The sequence below is a fragment of the Microtus oregoni genome, unplaced genomic scaffold (genome assembly GCF_018167655.1).
Source record: "Microtus oregoni isolate MIOR12 unplaced genomic scaffold, Mior012 000000F_ref0000247, whole genome shotgun sequence".
Taxonomy (NCBI): Eukaryota; Metazoa; Chordata; class Mammalia; order Rodentia; family Cricetidae; genus Microtus; species Microtus oregoni.
In genome coordinates, this window is record NW_024543059.1 from 93,779,172 (window position 1) to 93,796,268 (window position 17,097).

At 48.7% G+C, this 17,097-nt stretch overlaps 2 protein-coding genes across 2 annotated transcripts; both read right to left on the bottom strand.

Moving 5' to 3' along the window:
- Positions 1–235: 235 nt before the first annotated feature.
- On the bottom strand, positions 236–1,762 carry LOC121451280 (potassium voltage-gated channel subfamily A member 10). The gene has a single exon (XM_041656757.1). It carries the CDS (start codon positions 1,760–1,762, stop codon positions 236–238), a length of 1,527 nt encoding a protein of 508 aa, XP_041512691.1.
- Positions 1,763–15,751: 13,989 nt separating this feature from the next.
- On the bottom strand, positions 15,752–16,117 carry LOC121433464 (40S ribosomal protein S25-like). The gene has a single exon (XM_041631926.1). The coding sequence runs from the start codon at positions 16,115–16,117 to the stop codon at positions 15,761–15,763; it is 357 nt and encodes a 118-aa protein (XP_041487860.1). The 3' UTR covers positions 15,752–15,760.
- Positions 16,118–17,097: the final 980 nt, after the last annotated feature.

Here is a 17,097-nt window from a genome sequence, read left to right on the forward strand (position 1 = left end):
ATAGGTAATGTCCACAGTTCTAGTGCAGAGACTGAACTACGACTTTCACAGGAAAGGAGGAGAAATCTTGTAATGGGTTGAGAAGAAACAGCCTTAGAAATAGAACAGAAATGTGAATTTATTAAAGCAGCTCACAGTTAGAGATGGCCTGTTGGCCACAAAGCATAATTTTCATCTTGGGAAAAACAGAGGGGAGGGAGACAGAGATTCAGAGACTCTAGAAGTCCCAGACTGGTCACTTCCTGGACTTCTCTGTGGAACAGCTGCCATTGGTCTTGTTAAGAGAGTCGGTACTCCCCATTCTGGAGCCCACATTGTTTAGAATTCTGTCAATTTCTCCTGGGATGTTTTGCTTCTCCTCATTCTCAGTCTCACGGTGATAGAAGTAGTTGAAATTGGAGACAATGACAGGTACAGGGAGGGCAATGGTGAGGACACCGGCAATGGCACACAAAGTACCCACAATCTTCCCTCCTGGGGTGATTGGGCACATGTCACCATAACCTACAGTTGTCATGGTGACCACAGCCCACCAGAAGCCATCAGGAATGCTAGAGAAATGTGATTCCGGTTCATCAACTTCAGCAAAGTAGATGGCACTGGAGAAGAGGATGACCCCTATAAAGAGGAAGAAGATGAGCAGCCCCAGCTCTCGCATGGATGCCTTCAGTGTCTGCCCCAGGATCTGCAGCCCCTTAGAGTGGCGGGAGAGCTTGAAGATGCGGAAGACCCTTACCAGGCGGATGATCCTCAGGATGGCCAGGGACATGCTCTGTTGCGTACTCGGCTCTGTCTCCTGGACCAGCTCTGTGATGACGGTTGCAAAGTAGGGGATGATGGAAATGATGTCGATGATGTTCATGATATTCTTGAAGAAGTCTGTCTTGCTGGGGCAGACCACAAACCGGAGCACCAGCTCAAAGGTGAACCACACGATGCAGGTGGACTCTATCATGAAGAAGGGGTCAGTGAACATGGTCTGGGAGAGGCCCGTCTTGTTTGTGTTGATACCGGGGTCTCTGACTACCTTCAGCTCCCTGTCCTCTCGGAATTCTGGGAGCGTTTCCAGGCAGAAGATGGTGATAGAGATGACCACGACCAAAACGGAGACCACAGCCACGCCACGCGCGGCGCTGGAGCTCTCAGGGTACTCGAAGAGAAGCCAGAACTGCCGGTGGAAATCATTGGTCGGTAGCAGCGTTTCAGGGTCCTTGATGAAGCCTTCATCCTCCCGGAACTGGTCCATGGCCTCACTACCCAATTCATAAAAGGAGATCTCATCGGCGAAAACATCAATAGGCACATTGGCTGGCCGTCGTATTTTCCCACCAGACTGGTAATAGTATAAGATCCCATCAAAACTAGGTCGGTTTCTATCAAAGAAGTATTCATTTCTCATGGAGTCAAAAAATTGCATCCTTTTCTCCCGGTCTCCCAGGAGTGTCTCTGGGAATTGATTGAGAGTTCTGAGCTGAGTCTCAAACCTCAGCCCAGCAATATTAATGATCACCCTTTGGTTTCCTTCATTCAAGACCACGGGCTCAGGCCCTGGGGGATCCACGAACTCTCCTGGGACCTTGGAGAAGGCCGTTTCAAGGTTGGTGCCATCACTGATAAGGACTCTCCAGCTGGGAAAGGGACTGCTACTAGGTCGGCCTTTTGGGTCAAAGTCTGTGGCGTAGCCTGGCTCTTCATGGATGTCATCTGCGTTATCGAAATTGACCAGAGCAACCTCCATTTCTTTCCAGCCACACACATCCATTCTAGGGAGTCAGAAAAGCAGCATGGAGGCCCCCAGTCTTTGCTGCCTGCTGGAAGCTGTGGGGAAGGAGAGGTTTATTATACAGGAGTCGGAGAAGGATACAGCTGGTTCTTGACTACTGAGGCAAGATACACCAGTGTATTAAACAATGATTTAGCTTTGGCTTGAGGAGGAACGTTGTGGGCTTTCAACAACGTTCACTCCTTCATATCACTTTTGTGTGTACAAACTACTAATAAAAAATTATGAAGAGCAAAGTGTCCCCAGAACAGGAGGGTCCTCGAACATGGTAGTATAAAGGAGGTTACCATAAAGAGAAGGCTACCCATCCTTGATAATAAAAAGTATAATTTTGTATTCATGTGAAGCCCATCATTCTAGCCAGCACTTACCCACACCCAGTGCCATTCTTAACTCTTCTCTTATGCATCCAACAGTCAGTCCCTTACAAATCCCTTTTGTTTACATCTTTTTTAAAAAATTTATTTATTTATTATGTGCACAACATTCTGCTTCCATGTATGCCCACACACCAGAAGAGGGCGCCAGGTCTCATTACAGATGAGCCACCATGTGGTTGCTGGGAATTGAACTCAGGACCTCTGGAAGAGCAGTCAGTGCTCTTAACCTCTGAGCCATCTCTCCAGCCCTGTTTACATCTTCTCAACACAGTCAAAGCTCTACTCTTTTCTGTCAACTCCATCACTGCCTCTTGGACCAGGTCTGGGATTCTATTAGGAAGAATTAGAGGATGGAGGCAGGGAGGCCAATCCACCATGTCCTTGAGCCCCTTGGCTCGAAGAAGGGCTTTGGGGGTATAGTTAATGTGATAATACGTGACATGCTTGGCAGCAGGATGATTATATTTCTATCGCTGTGTTTGCCGACTTTTCCACATTGCAGGAAATTTAGAAGTCCCTAGCCAGTGGAAGTCTTTTTGGCTCTAGTCTGAGGTGAATAATTTTTAATGGAAAGCAAATAAATAATTCTCTCTCCCTCCTCCCTTTCTTTCTCCCTTCCTCACCCCCTGTGTGTAGGGGCATTTGGGGTAGGGATAGGACAAACACACACAGGCTTGGATAAACATGAACATAGATGGACATTCTCTCTTTAGGTTCCTTCCAGCTTCGGTTTCTATCAAAGAGCACTGTAGCCAGTCAGTCTAGAGTGAGTGTGGAGGGAGAGGCAAGTGACCCAGCCTGAGGTGGCATCTGTTGTGACCATGGCCTTGGAATAGTTACATTACAGGGGACAGGGAGGCCCTGCTATGTACAGTGTTGTAGTTTCTTCAAAGTGATTTTACATTCCCTTGTTCTACTGGATGGCAACAGTTAGAAGGTTAGAAGACAGCTCTATTGTCTCCCAGGGGCAAGTGACTTCCTATAGCCCCATAGCTAGCGATGCCGAGTCCTGTGATCTCTGTGGTCTCTTGGCCCAGAGTTATCTCCACTACCCCACAGGGGGCTGGAGTGTGGGGAGCTAGGCTTATGGGATTCCTGGATACTAGTGCCCTTTGGTGCCCTCCCCCTTTGCAGTCTGTGTCCGTGAATGTCCAGGATGCAGAGCACATGTGTGGCCTTTGCTGGCTTGCTCATGTCAACGAACCACCACTTGTATATAGACTGCAGAAGTTATAATCATGAAGGCACTCTGCGTGAAGCTCAGTGAGGGGCAGGGTAGCTGGAAGACAGGATGGAACTGGGTGTAAGACTTCTGAGAACAGAGTCAATTGGTAGGCTCCTCAAACCCTATACATGAAACCCTAAAGTATTCGCTGTGTGGGTGAAAGGGACTTGGCTTGGAGCTTTGTTCCACTACTTAGGGGATATACATACATACATTACTGACTTTTAGGACTTTAGTTTTCTGATCTATGAAATGGGCGAGAAGAGCAATAATCTCAACTCATACGTGCACAGTGAGCTCTCTTACTGAGCCATCTCCCCTTTCCCTCAGCATAGTCTTTGAGATTGATTTTGGTTCTTTCTCTGGATTCACAGCCTGAGGGGGGTCATTCTCTGGGTGGGGAAAGGGTCCCCAGGGAGGGCAGAGCTGAGGATATTTGGAGCAGTTTCCACTGTCATGCTTGTTGGTGCGAGATTCCCCATGACGTCTAACCAACAGTAGTCTTGGCTCCTATTTCCTGGGCCCTCCAAGGCCTCGGCAGAACTGCTCTGACTCCAAGCAGAGCTTTTCCTTCTGGCTGAAGGGATCGTAATGTCCGACTCCTCTCAGGCTGCGTGCTTGCATGGGATGGTGCTGACTGCGTTCAGTGTGCAGATGTTCCTATGAATGAGCATTGAAATAAAGTGAATTATCTCTAGAGGAATGGATTTTCTCACACCACATAAAGTAGACCTCATCCTTGTATAAACTGGTGTGCCCATACCCTTATCTAATCTTGGTTCTGTGGTGTGTGTGTGTGTGTGTGTGTGTGTGTGTGTATGTGAGTGTGTGTGTGTGTGTGTGTGTGTGTGTGAGAGAGAGAGAGAGAGAGAGAGAGAGAGAGAGAGAGAGAGAGAACTTGCTGGGTCTTGTTGACCAGTCAGCCCAGCAGAAGAAATGGTGATCTCCATGTTCAGTGGTGATCCTGTCTCAAGGGAATAAGGCAGAGACAGATCAAGCAGGACTCTAGATGTCCCCTCTGCTCTCTGGCATAGGGCATGTGCACCTGAATTCACAGGTGTGAACTCCCACCCCAAAAGAAAAGGTAAAACCAAAAAAGATTATATTGCAAATTGCATAGGGTGTAGCAGTGAAATCACTTTGTAAGTTGTAGGTTATCTTTAAATGTAGGTAACTATCCTCTGCCCTCTCGTCCTCTCTTCCTTAACAGTATAGCAAACTCCCAGGAAGAAACACGGTTCATGTGAGGAAATGCAAAATGAGTCTCAGCCCCATACCCTTCCCATGTGCTCTGCCTGACCATCTCTACACTGTCCACTTTCCCCTCCTTTGACACCTTCCCAGCTCGTGTGGAGACAGTCTAGAACCTGCCTTAGCCACGGAGCCTGCACTGGCCGGCCCAGCTTCAGCTGCCTCCCTGTGCTCTGGCCTGCTGCACGGAGTACTCTGGGGCTCTCCATGTCAATACCCACAGGCTCAACCTTAGCATCTAAACTCTCTTACAAGTGCCCAACGTTTAGGCCTTGTCTCAGAGGGCATTCTTCCTGTTTGTTCCATGTTCTTGAAGGACAGAATTTACCTTGGATTGCTACCTGCAGTGGACCAGGTTGGACAGCATCACTTCCAACAATGCAACCGCACCGAGTGGTTATTTGGTGAATATTCTTTATTAAGTGGGTGAATAGATCCAGGAAATCCCTGAGGGCAGGGGCCCACGTCTGATTTCATACGAGTCAGCCCACCTAAGAGCTCAGTGAGCGTCTGGTGACTGAACGATCAAGGGGTACGTATGAGTGGCAGGCGGCATGCTGGGCTCTGAGCCAGGACACCTGGATTGTCTAGACTGCTTTGGGATCACTAACTGCTTGCTGCATCTCATCAAGCCTCTGTGTTGTCATCTATGATAAGAAAATAGGCTGAGTCAAGGGAGCCAGATAGGAACATTTAGAATACTTGCATGAATACGAAATCTCAAAAATGCCAATCTACAACAGCAGAAAGCAGGGAGGAAGGGAGAATCACAAAGTGGCCTCCACTGACCTCTTAGAGGGAGGGCGACTCTCGTCCCTACTGTGGTGATGGCACCACAGGTGTATACACACACCAGGAAGCATCAGGCTGAATGCTTTACATATGGCGTGCATCCTGTTACATCGCTGAATCCCTAAGGATAAAAGGAAAGCGAACAAACACGTGCATGTTTTGCCCCTGGTCTTGAAGACCTGGGTAAGGACCAAAGGAAGTGACATGAGGTGCTTTGCAGGCTGCGTGGGCTGCACGTGTGCTCTTGCGTGGAACTCATGGTGCCCAGCTCCAAAGCAGCTCACAGTGTAAGGGCTCAGCAGAGACTTCTTAAATTTCTTTTATTTTGAAAATTTCACATACAAGCACGATCCTTACATTACTTTTATTCCTCCTCCTCCTCCCCCCATGTTCCGATTCTCTCTCAAGTTCATGACCTCTTCTGTAATCATTATTATATAAATATAATCTATATAATCTACAAAGTCTATTTAGTGTTTAGGGCACATGTGTTTAGGGCTGTTCACTTGATCCTGAATATTCTATGAAGAAGCTTATCCCTGGAGAAAACTGATTCTCCCTCTCCTGGAAGCTGGTGCTTTACTGCCTATTGCTCTTTATCAAGGGATGGGGCCTTTTGAAAATTTCCCCACCCACGATGGCATGTCGACCGGTGTGGTCTGCATGCAGATCTTATTTAGGCTGTCATATTGTTGGAATGCTATAAACTTTGTTGGGTCTAGAAGACACCGTCTTGATAGTTGGCTTGGATCAGCAAATACTTAATACAAGAGGAAATACCGGGACCCGGGGCTGACTGTGGTTTCTGGACCCCTGGAGAAGGGCTGTTCCTCTGAGGAGTGGGCAGTGGGGATGTTACCTTAGCTCGGGAATGTCTGAAATGTTAATGCAGCCTCTGGTCACAGCAGGCTGGCCCTCCTCTGCCTCATGGTGTGGAAAAATCCATTCCTCTGGAGATAATTCACTTTATTTCAATAGTCATTCATAGGAACCGAGGCTGGTTTTGGTTCTTTCTCTGGATTCACAGCCTGAGGGGGGTCATTCTCTGGGTGGGGAAAGGGTCCCCAGGGAGGGCAGAGCTGAGGATATTTGGAGCAGTTTCCACTGTCATGCTTGTTGGTGCGAGATTCCCCATGACGTCTAACGAACAGTAGTCTTGGCTCCTATTCCCTGGGCCCTCCAAGGCCTCGGCAGAACTGCTCTGACTCCAAGCAGAGCTTTTCCTTCTGGCTGAAGGGATCGTAATGTCCGACTGCTCTCAGGCTGTGCTTGCACGGAACAGTGCTGACCGCGTTCAGGGTGCAGATGGATCTCCTTCCCTGCGGCGGCGGCAGGGCATGTTTACTGTGCTTCCTCCTTCTGGGCCACCACGTGCGTGTGCAGGCCGCTCTTCTAACCTTGCCTGAAGGGAGAGTTTTCCTGGAGGGGACAGGTGGAGACACTTCTATCTTCCTGAGCACTCTCGAGAAGTTTGGCTCTACTTTCCAGGGCACAGTACTATGGGTTCATGTTTTCTTTCCAGAGGGTGGTCTTGTTTGTATCCCACAGCTTTTAGCACTCAGTCGAGCCCACTCACTGTCCTAGGGCATCTCGATGTAACATCTTACTGCTCCTTCCCCGAGTCAGACAGACTTGCTGTATGGCCCCAGGCACATCTAGCTCCTGAAAAGTCTGTCCAATCTATTTCCACTGCTTTTATGCAGACCATAGTGTTCCCAGCTACTCCTGTACTCTATAACACTTCTGGAGTTGTGGTCCAGGCATAGGTGTTGACGAGTCTTTGTGGTGTGATGGTCTCTGTCATGACCAAACCTGGAACTTCCTGCATGTGCCACCACAGGCTTCTAGAACAGTCTGTGGGTGGTGCTGGGGCTGCAGGTCTAACTTGGCAAGGTCACTGAGCTGTATTAAGCAGATGGGGTCTGGAGCCCGTTCCTTGGCCTTTCCACACGGGTTGTCTTTGGTTGCCTAGCAACGCAACACCTCCTCCACAGTCAGGTAAGGCAGCAGCTGTCAGGGAGTCTGACAAGGCCTGCAAGAAGTCATCCGCAAGGACAGCTGTGTGTACTGTGCCCCAGGCCCCCAGGCCCCAGAGAGAGGCAGCACACAGATGTCTGTCACTGGCAAGGTCAGATGTTTCATGGCTGTGGGTGGAGGGGACCAGGGAGTCCCCAGGCAGGACTATCTTGGAGTGGGTTTTCATTATCTTGGGGAGTTTTAAGTGGAGGGTTGCTTAAAAAGGAGGTAGAAGACAGACTGAGGTGCTGCTTCTACTGGACAGGAGAGGGCGCTGTTGTCTTGCTGGAAGCAATTCCTGACCTCTGTGCTCTTCATGGTTTATCTTCCTCTTTCCCCTTCTGCAGCCGTCTAGGTGCGGGTCTTGCTGATCCTCTCCAGGCTGGCTCTGCAGCTTGTCCCTTTCTTTTCTGGAGACAAACACTATCAGGCTCAGGGAGCTCTCAGTTGCAGTGTGACTCTTGCTCCTGCATGGTCCTCCTGCTGCCTGTCGCCTTGGGTTCCGCAGACCTAAGGCGACTTTCTTGCTCCCCGCCTCAGGAGTTGGTGGAGAGGCAGTTGTGTTACACAGGCACAAATCACACACTGCGTGTGTATTGGGAACACAAATCACAGAGCGTCTGTGAATGCTGGTGTGTCAGCTGGTCAGAGGTCGGGGTCAGGGTGAGATTGATCCTTTCTCCTTTCCCTCTCTGCACCATGTTCTACATTTACTAATGCAGTATCAGAGCCTTTCCCGAGGCTGCCTGTGATAAATGTGACCACCAGGGAGGAGGAGGCCACAGACGCAGACTCCTGTGACCCGATCTCTAGTCCCCTGTGCTATGATGAGACTATCTTTACCTGTCCTGCCACAGTGGATGAGGCGATTGTTCTGGGTGCCTGCACTCAGATCGACAAATCATATCAAGTCCATACATGGTTGGACCCCGCTGTGTCTACTGTCATAGGCAGGGATCCTAATCTTCATTTAGCACAGGGAGACACTGAGGTACAGTGTGTGACTAGTCCATGCTAGGAAGCTGTGACTCACACCTGGGTGTTTTAATTCCAAACTCAACACTCTTCCTATGATTCTCTAGTTCCACAATAGTGGACCCACTGGCATGGGTGAAGCTCACGTGGGTTCATTCACTCTGCCTGGGAACTCACACACACACACACACACACACACACACACACAGAGAGAGAGAGAGAGAGAGAGAGAGAGAGAGAGAGAGAGAACATGCACACACATGTATGCATAGAACTACTTATGCCACACATGTGCCTTCTTGTGCACGTACTCATAGACATAAATACACCACATATATAATTACCAAGACATCTGAGAAAATCTGCAGATACACATGGGCAGACTCTCACACCACCCACACTGCACAGATGTTTCTATTCCAGGGGTGCCTGACCCCTTTCTCCAGTCTAATCATTTTGCCTCTTGGGAGAGGAGCATGTTCTGTCGCTTGGAGCAATTGAAAAAGACAAGGAGGATCGGAGGGGGCTCAGATGGCTGGTCACATGGCTCTCTGCCTTGTGAGAGCGGCAATGGGCACAGCGTAGGCAGCATGTCTCTCTCCCTGTGAGGACTGCTCAAGGACAAAGCTATCTTTCTAAAGGGATGGGGAGATGCAGGCAAGAGCTCTTTCAATTAAACCCTGTGCAGCAGCAGCAAGGCTGAAAAGAATGAGCCCAGGATAATCATGCCAGCAGCAATGTGAGCCTTACAGTTTAGTACTGGTAACTGTAGGGACTGGAATCTCCTGGTCTTGGGGAAGATAACTTTGCTCTGAGAGTCAGCTAGAGGTGGGGAAGGTCTCCTGGACCCTTTTCTCTGGACTCCTGGTTTTGTGTATTAAGAGACATATTGCCTCCCTGTTTGCTTGGGAGAGAAGGCTGCATCTACCTCTAAGGTGACAGGTGCAGTTTCAAGATGCTAGGGGGAACACGGGGAGGCCTTGGGCTTGAGATACTGCAGGTCTTGCAGCTTTGCTGGTTCTAGAAGCTGGGGGCTGGCTCATTAGAGCCTGCATCTTCACTGAGGCAGTTTCTGTTTAACTCAGTGACCAAAATAACTGCGGGCTGTCTGTCTGTAGAGTTTGCCTGTTGGCTATACCTCAACAAGGTCATGGGAAGGGGTGGAGCCAGAAGGTGCCCTGCAGAGAACTGAGGCAGAGCCCAGCACTGTCTACACACCAACACCTCTTGACTTCAAACAGGTTCCTGTTCAGACTCTGTATCCAGTTGTTTGTTCTCTCAGGGGTTTAGATAAGCAGCAAGAAACCTTCCTGCTGCTCACCCCTACTTAGCCGCTTCAGGTAGGACAGGACAGGTAAATGAGGTGGGGGTGATGTTCCTGTAAAACTTCTCCTGCCTACCTCCTCCCCCACCAAATGTGAAGCTGTTTCTAGCTATTCCCAAAGAATGCAAGAAAGAATATTTCTAGGAGAAATTATAGCACCGGGGACATGTCTATTCAACTCTCTATTCCTGCCTCCCTTGTCATGAGCTGGTGATTTCACAAAGTCATTTTTGTCAGTTGGAAAGGGAGAATGTCCATGGACTCCAGGGATACGAGCCCCGTTTGGTCTCTGCCTCTTGTTAGCTGTGCAACACCAGGGAAGTCACCTGAGCTCTCTGCATTTTTTTCTTTGCTGTTAATAAACACCTGCCTGCCCACTTGGGACCCCTTGATCTGTGTTGACAGACAGACAAAGTAGACTTGCCATCTCGGCCAGATTTGTCCAGGTATGAAGGGTCTGGAGGAATTAAGATGCAAGAAGCCAGCTACTTCTCCACCCTTCAACCCTGGTGTCCCATGCAGGTTTGTACAAATTCACAACTTCTAAAAAAAATTTTATAAATTTTTTATATTCTTGTTTTCATTTTGAACTACACAGCAAGCAGACCTGAGATGGGAAGACTGTTATTATTGTCCTCATTTATAGATGAGGGCGCTATTCTCTAATATATACTTCATGCTCATCTAGAGTGGCTAGGGTAGTAGGGGGTGTGGCAGGGACCAGACTGTCCTGTGTTTGCATCTGAGCCTAGCACTTGCCAGTGCAGCTAGGAAGCCTACACCAAGGTTAGGGTGGGTCCTTTCATCTTTCCAGATCTGGCAGCATGTTGCAATTCATCATGAGTAAATTAACCTAGCACCACCCCGTACCCCTTTCTTCCTTCATCGCCCTATGAGGCAGTTTGTTTAGCATTGTGGTCACATGCATGGATGCTGAAGTCAGCCAGCAGCTCTAGTTCTGTGAACAGCTGGTCCTGTGGCCGTGTGCAGGCTGCTTCATCTCTGAACTTCTTCCTCTCTGTGATGGGGAGGCTACTAACGTGAATTATTAGAACAACTCTGGTGTAGGAAGTCCTTCTGTTTATGTGTTGCTTTCATTAGTTGAATAAGGAAACTGCCTTTGCCTTTTGATAGGGCAGAACTTAGGTAGGCATGGAGAAGACAGAACTGAATGCTGGGAAGAAGGGCAGAGAGGGAGACACCATGGATCTCCTGCCTGAGATGGACACTGGTTAGAATCTTACCAGTAAGCCACAGTCACGTACACAACTCTGGACACATGACAGGTATTATGGAAAAGTTGGCTATAGTATTCATTGGAGGCAGGGCCTTGCTGCCTTGGCCTACTTATTTATAGAATCCTTATTATCATTGTTATTATTATTATTACCATCATCATTATCATCACCATCATCATCATCATTTGATACAGGGTCTGGCCATGTAGCCTGGGTTGAACTTAAACTTGAAATCCTCCTGCCTCTGTGTCCCGAGTTATGAGGTCACAAGTGTGCTCCCATTTCCCAGTTGTTGGCTTGGTTTTGGGAGTACTCCTAGGGCTGTCCCTTGCTCCTGTGATGGCCTGAGCTCACTGTGTCTTTCCCTTCTCCTAAGGTATGCCCTAGTCCACTACTCCGGAACAGGCTTCTTCTCACCCGCCATCTCACTCCGCCATTTTCAAAGTCTTTTATACCTGCTTTCATGATGCCTCCTGCATGATCCTCCATGCTCCCTTTCTTACCATGACCTGTTCAGACATTACTTTTCGTTTAGAGGTCTGCTGAGGGCCCCTCAAGCCTTTCTGCCCCTCCTATGAACTACCAGGGCACTCCTCCTCACAGCTGGCATGGATCCTGGCATCCCAGGTAGAGCTCTGCAGGGACCCATTTGCAGGGGTCTCCCATGCTGTGGTGGGACCTGGAGTCAGTTCTAGCTGTGTGGACACATGCGACATCTATCAAGGGGCAGAGGAAAGGAATGAACTTGGCTCTTGCTCCACTGGGCAACAGCCAGTCTTCTCACATGATCCTTTGTTTCTCTTTCCCTGCATAGGTGACCCAGGACCAGGCCAGCAAGACCTGTGTCCTCATGTTGACACTGGATGCAACATGCCAAATGCTGCCATCTCCTTTTTTTGTAAGAACTTCCAAGCTTCTCTACAGCTGTGTTTCAAAACTATTTCGCCTCCCTCTTCCTTCTTCCTTCCCCCCCACCCTTCTCCTCCTCCTTTTAAGACAGGCTTTCTCTATGTAGCACAGTCTGGCCTGGAACTCACGATGTCCTTGCCTCAACTCTCTTGTTTTGGAATTGCAGGTGTATGCCAATATAGCTGGCTGTTCTCAAGATTTCTTAAGCTGTGTGACCTTGGGATAGTTACTTCCTCTCTTTTCTTTTAAATCTCCTAATCAGTAAAGCAGGCACAGTAACAATGTTTGCAGAGAGATTTGGGAGACGGATTCATATCCTTGTATCACCCCAGGCCCTAGAACAAGATGTCATCTCAAACACAGAAGAAACGCTGAAAGAAAATACTTGTTGAACAATTCATTGCTTGGGACACAAAACCACCATTTAGAGAACAAAGCTTCTATAGTAGAATTGTAGGACCTCTGTCTATGGCAGTGGGGTGTATGGAGGGAGTCGTCAGCATGTGTCTGGCAGAACACACTGGAGTTAGTGTCTTCTTGGATAAAGTTCTCCCTCTAGCTCCTAGGTCTGCTCTTCTGTTGTTTTGCATGTGGAGCACTGAATAGGGAGCTTATGGAGGGTTTTCTTTGGGGGGGCTCCTTAAGCCCCAATAGGACTCAAGAATTTCTGAAGCAAAATTGCACAGTGGGTGAGGATGTGGTGAACAGCTATGCTTTCTTCTCACAGAAAGCCAGAGCCCAGGATGAAGCTAGTGTTCTTGGAATGCATCGCGCTAAACAGCTGGGAAAGCGGACCAGAAGAAGAACTCAGCTTCCTAAGAGCATGCTGGGAAGTGAGCCAGCTTGGCTGGCTGACACTTGTTGCCATGCATGCAATTGAATTTTCCCAGAATGCCTCAAGACCTGTAGGAGAATGCCACTTGGAGCCTGGTATGGGAGTCAAAATTCAACTGAAGAGACTGAAGAGTGGGCAAAGGGAAAAGAGCTTGGGGCAGCACTTACCAGCAGGAGTGATGGAGGGGAAGGTGTGTCTCGGTCTGTGTGAGCCTCTGCAGCTCTGGAGGGGTCAGCTGTCCATAGCGGGAGGGATGTGCTGGTCCCAGGGTCCACAGGAGGACTGGCAGGAAGGATCCGGATCAGCAGATGCCTGGGATTCAGAAATTCTATCCCTTGGGTGAAACAGGATCTCTCTGGCCCTCTCTCTGTGTGGAAGAAGATCAAGAGAGAATATCCAGCTCTGCTGGGCGGGCAGGGTGCAGTCTTCAGGGGCAGGGCACAGGGTGAACTGGGGTAAGGGCAACCAGCAGCTTCGTTACGGAAGGCACACACATCACCTATTTACCCCGAAGCTGAATTAGTCATTAATTTGGGATATTTCCTAAAGCTGGTGATAACAAGCAGGTGATGGAGTTAGGCAGTGGTACTGGGTCTCTCCACGTGAATGCTAGCTGCCAGAAGACCTTGCTATGAGAGGGTTTAGGGAGTAGACCTAAGTTGTTATTGTTGCTGTTGTTACGTGTGTTTGTGTGATATGTGAAAGTGTGTCTGTGTTTGTGAGTCAGAAGTTGGTTCTGTCCTTCTGCTGTGGGCTCCTTGGACTGAGCTCAAGGCTTACATGAGGCAAGCGATTGTGGGGGTGCTTTGAGATGAGCAGACGTAAAAATTGTCTTTCTTCAGTCAGTAGGATAAAGTCCTTTACAGTGTATCAGGAGGGCTCAGCTGTCAGTTCTTGACTTTGATCTCCAGAATGGCATCCATGCCCAGATGGTGACAGAGAAAAGGCCTTGTCTAGTTTGCTGGACACTAAGGGCCTAAGAGAGATGTGAACACTGGGTCTAGAAACAGACAGACCAACTGCTGTTGGTGGCACTTAGGGTCATCACCAAGTTGAGAACACAGCCTGCACACTCCCCTTCTGCCTCTGACCCAGGTCTCCTGCCATACTTTGCATGTAATGTAATTTGGTGTCAAGTGTCCCTCCTTCTCTCAGTCCTAGTCAGGCTATGGCATGGCTCACCAGTGATACCGGGGTTCCTCTTTTCCTGTGGGAGTCTGGGCTCCATCTGGATGGGATTCATCTGCTCTTATCTGGAAAATTCATTCAGATTTTAGTCTACCAGGGGTGGTGAAGGGCTGGAGACCATGGCAACTTATTAATTGGCTACATTTTCATTTATTCAAACTGGTCGTGTTGGCTAAAGTTCTCCAGAGGAAGAGAACAAACTGAATGTAAATGTAGCTCTAAGAGGGGGGCCTTATTAACTTTAAGAGGGACTTTGTTAGATTGGCTTGCACAAATCAGAGGTTGAATGGTCTCACCATGGCTGACTACAGACTGGAGATCTGGGGAGAGCAGTAGCTGCTCCAAGAATCTAGAAGCCTCAGGACAGGAGAGACCAATGATGCAGCCCCAGTCCCAGACTGAGGGCTTAGAAATCCCCCAGAGCATCACCGGGGCAACCCTCTCTTCAAAAACTGAAGAATGTGGAGCTTGATGACCACAGGTGACATCAGCAAATGACACACCCACTCGAGAAGGGTCAAGTGGGCATGTGCTAGTGAGCTCCCCTTTCTGCCTCCAGTCTACTAGACAGTGCCACCTGCTTTTGGAGCAGGGCTTTGCGTCTGAGTTCACGGACCAGTATGCCCACTGTTTTTGGAAGTCTTCTCACAGACTTACCTGGAAGTGTGCTTCTCCAGTTTTCTTAGGCATCTTTCAGTCCAGGTGATAACTAAGATAAGCCATCACATTAATTACTGGATGCCGATACTGGGCTGGATGTTTGAGTGAGAAGGAGCACAAACCTGAAGTCCTTTCAAGGTGCTGATGGTCCAGAGGGCATCCCAACAGAAACATCAGTTTTCTACTGAAGAGATGGGTACCATGTCACCGATGACCTCAAAGGGACCTGCTCACCCTAGCCAAGCACCATTGGAATAACAGCTGAATAAAAGGAGAGAATAGAGACCCATGAGGAGCAGACTTTCTATGGGGGAAGAAACCCCCACCTTTCTCATTTCTTATGTCTTCTCTACTCTCTACTTTTTTTTAAAAAAAAATCTTGTTAAAAGAATCAATTGAAAAGAAAAGCCATGAAAATATTTGAATTGCATGTGCAAACACATTCCCAGGGAAAATCCATAGGAGACAGCCTGGAGCTGATCACAGCCCTCGCGGAACACGATCCCCAGCTGTTAATATTTCAAGCACTTACAATCAGCAGATACAGAGTCTAATGCTCTGCCTGTGTCAGTTCATTGAGCCCCATGGTAAAAGGAGCGCTTTCTAGTATTATTCCAGTTTTACACATGGGGAAACTGAGTCACCAGACAAGTTCAGTTGCTCAAGGTTTGGAGACGGCAGAGCTGCATTGGGAATACAGGCTTGAGGACACCAGCTCTGTGATCATGGTAGGAAATGGTGAACTGTAGCAAAGGCAGCAGGTGGTTGTGGGGCAGAGATGGGGAGCTACGTTTGCCTGAGGGAGGTGGTGAGAGATCCTTTGCAAGTGTGCATTTGAGTTGGGGTAAAAGTGATCCAGTCGGAGGAAAGGGTACAGGAAGGAAGGTGTTGCGGAGAGCAGAGAGTTTGAGGGTGATGCAGTTAAAGCCCAGAAGAGCATTCCCTTGTGACCCAAGTGTGGAGCAGAGGAAGGGAGGTGTGTATTCTGGAGTGCTGGTGTGAATGAAAATGACCCCCAGAGGCTCATAGGTTTGAATACGTGGCCCTCAGTTGGTGGAACTGTTTGGGAAGGATTAGGAGGCGTGGCTTTGTTGGAGGAGGTGTGTCACAGTGAGTGGGCTTTGAGGTTTTTTTTTTATTTAATAAAGTTTTATTTTTCCTAATGTACAGCTGATTGAACCTGTTCATGCATCTTCACCAGCAGCTGGGGCATCTCCACCCTTTGTGTTTCTGGTGTAAATTACTTGGGCTCTGTGCTTTGAAACCAGCTTGATAAGCCCTTTTCTAAGGAGCTCCTGAAGAGCTGCCCTGGCCAAGGAACGGCGAATCTTCAGTCTCTCAGAGACCACGGCTGGAGTAATAAGTTTATAGTTGGGCACTTCCTTACAGAGTTTGTCATATGTAGCCTTGTCAAAGAGGACTAGATTGTTGAGCTTGTCCCGAACTTTGCCTTTGGACCACTTCTTTTTGCCACCAGACTTATTTACTGGGTCTTTGTCTTTTTTGGCCGACTTTCCGGCATCTTTCTTCTTCTTGTTCATCCTTCTTCTTCATCCTTGGGCGGCATGACGAAGTTCGGAGAGTGGCGACGACCACTGTAGCCTCCCTAAGATGTCGGGGGGGGGGGTGAAGGAAGCCCGGCTCGCCAACAGCCCCAGAAACCTCAGCCTCCTGGGCTTTGAGATTTTAAGACTCCCACCATCCCCAGTATTTTTCCACCCTCTATCCCCTTTTCTCTCTGCCTCTTTCTTGTGGATTGAGGTGTGGGCTCTCAACTGTTCCGGCAGCTATGCCTTCGCTCTGCCATCATGGACTTCAACACTGTAAAACTGTAAGCCTTACTAAGTGCCTTCTTTTGTAAGTTGCCTTGGTCATGCTGTTTTGCCACAGCCACAGAAAACTAAGACAGGTAGATGGCATCTACACAGGCTACCACATACTTAAGACTGATGGCTTGGGCTTTTTACCAACTAGAATGACTGCTGGTAACTACATAACTTGACTGAACCTGAGTCTGGAAGACCAGGGAGGAAGGAGTTGAGATCCAAGAGGCAGGGCATTCACACCTGGGAAGGGTGTGTCCTTGTCGGTGTCATTGCCATCATCAGCATCATCTCATCCAGAGGAAGCTTTTTGCAAAGTTCAATATTTATGATAGGTGAACAAAGGATAGAATCCCGAGTCCTGCCTGCTTGGCCTTCTGGTTCCCTATTCCTTGGTGTTTGGCCCGCTTCTTAGAACACAGTCTTCCCAGTGACAACATCATGGCTGTTTCCAGTGTTGCCTGGGTGAGAGGTCTGACCTCCTTGATCACATTGCCCCTCCCCATCTGGATATATCTTCTGTTGTCTTTTCTGCAGTAAGCAGACAAGTGATGTGGTCCCATTTTGTGCTTTCCTGAGAACCTGATCTCCTTGCTCTCCACACTGACCTCTGGATCTTTTACCGTCCTCAGCCTTGGAGCAGGGCCAGAGGTCCAGTGCCTCTGTCTGACCAATTGGACACTGAGCCATGAAAAATG

Bases quoted from the DNA above. Each gene is read 5' to 3' on its own strand.
- LOC121451280 (XM_041656757.1), bottom strand. From the start codon at position 1,762: ATGGATGTGTGTGGCTGGAAAGAAATGGAGGTTGCTCTGGTCAATTTC.
- LOC121433464 (XM_041631926.1), bottom strand. From the start codon at position 16,117: ATGAACAAGAAGAAGAAAGATGCCGGAAAGTCGGCCAAAAAAGACAAA.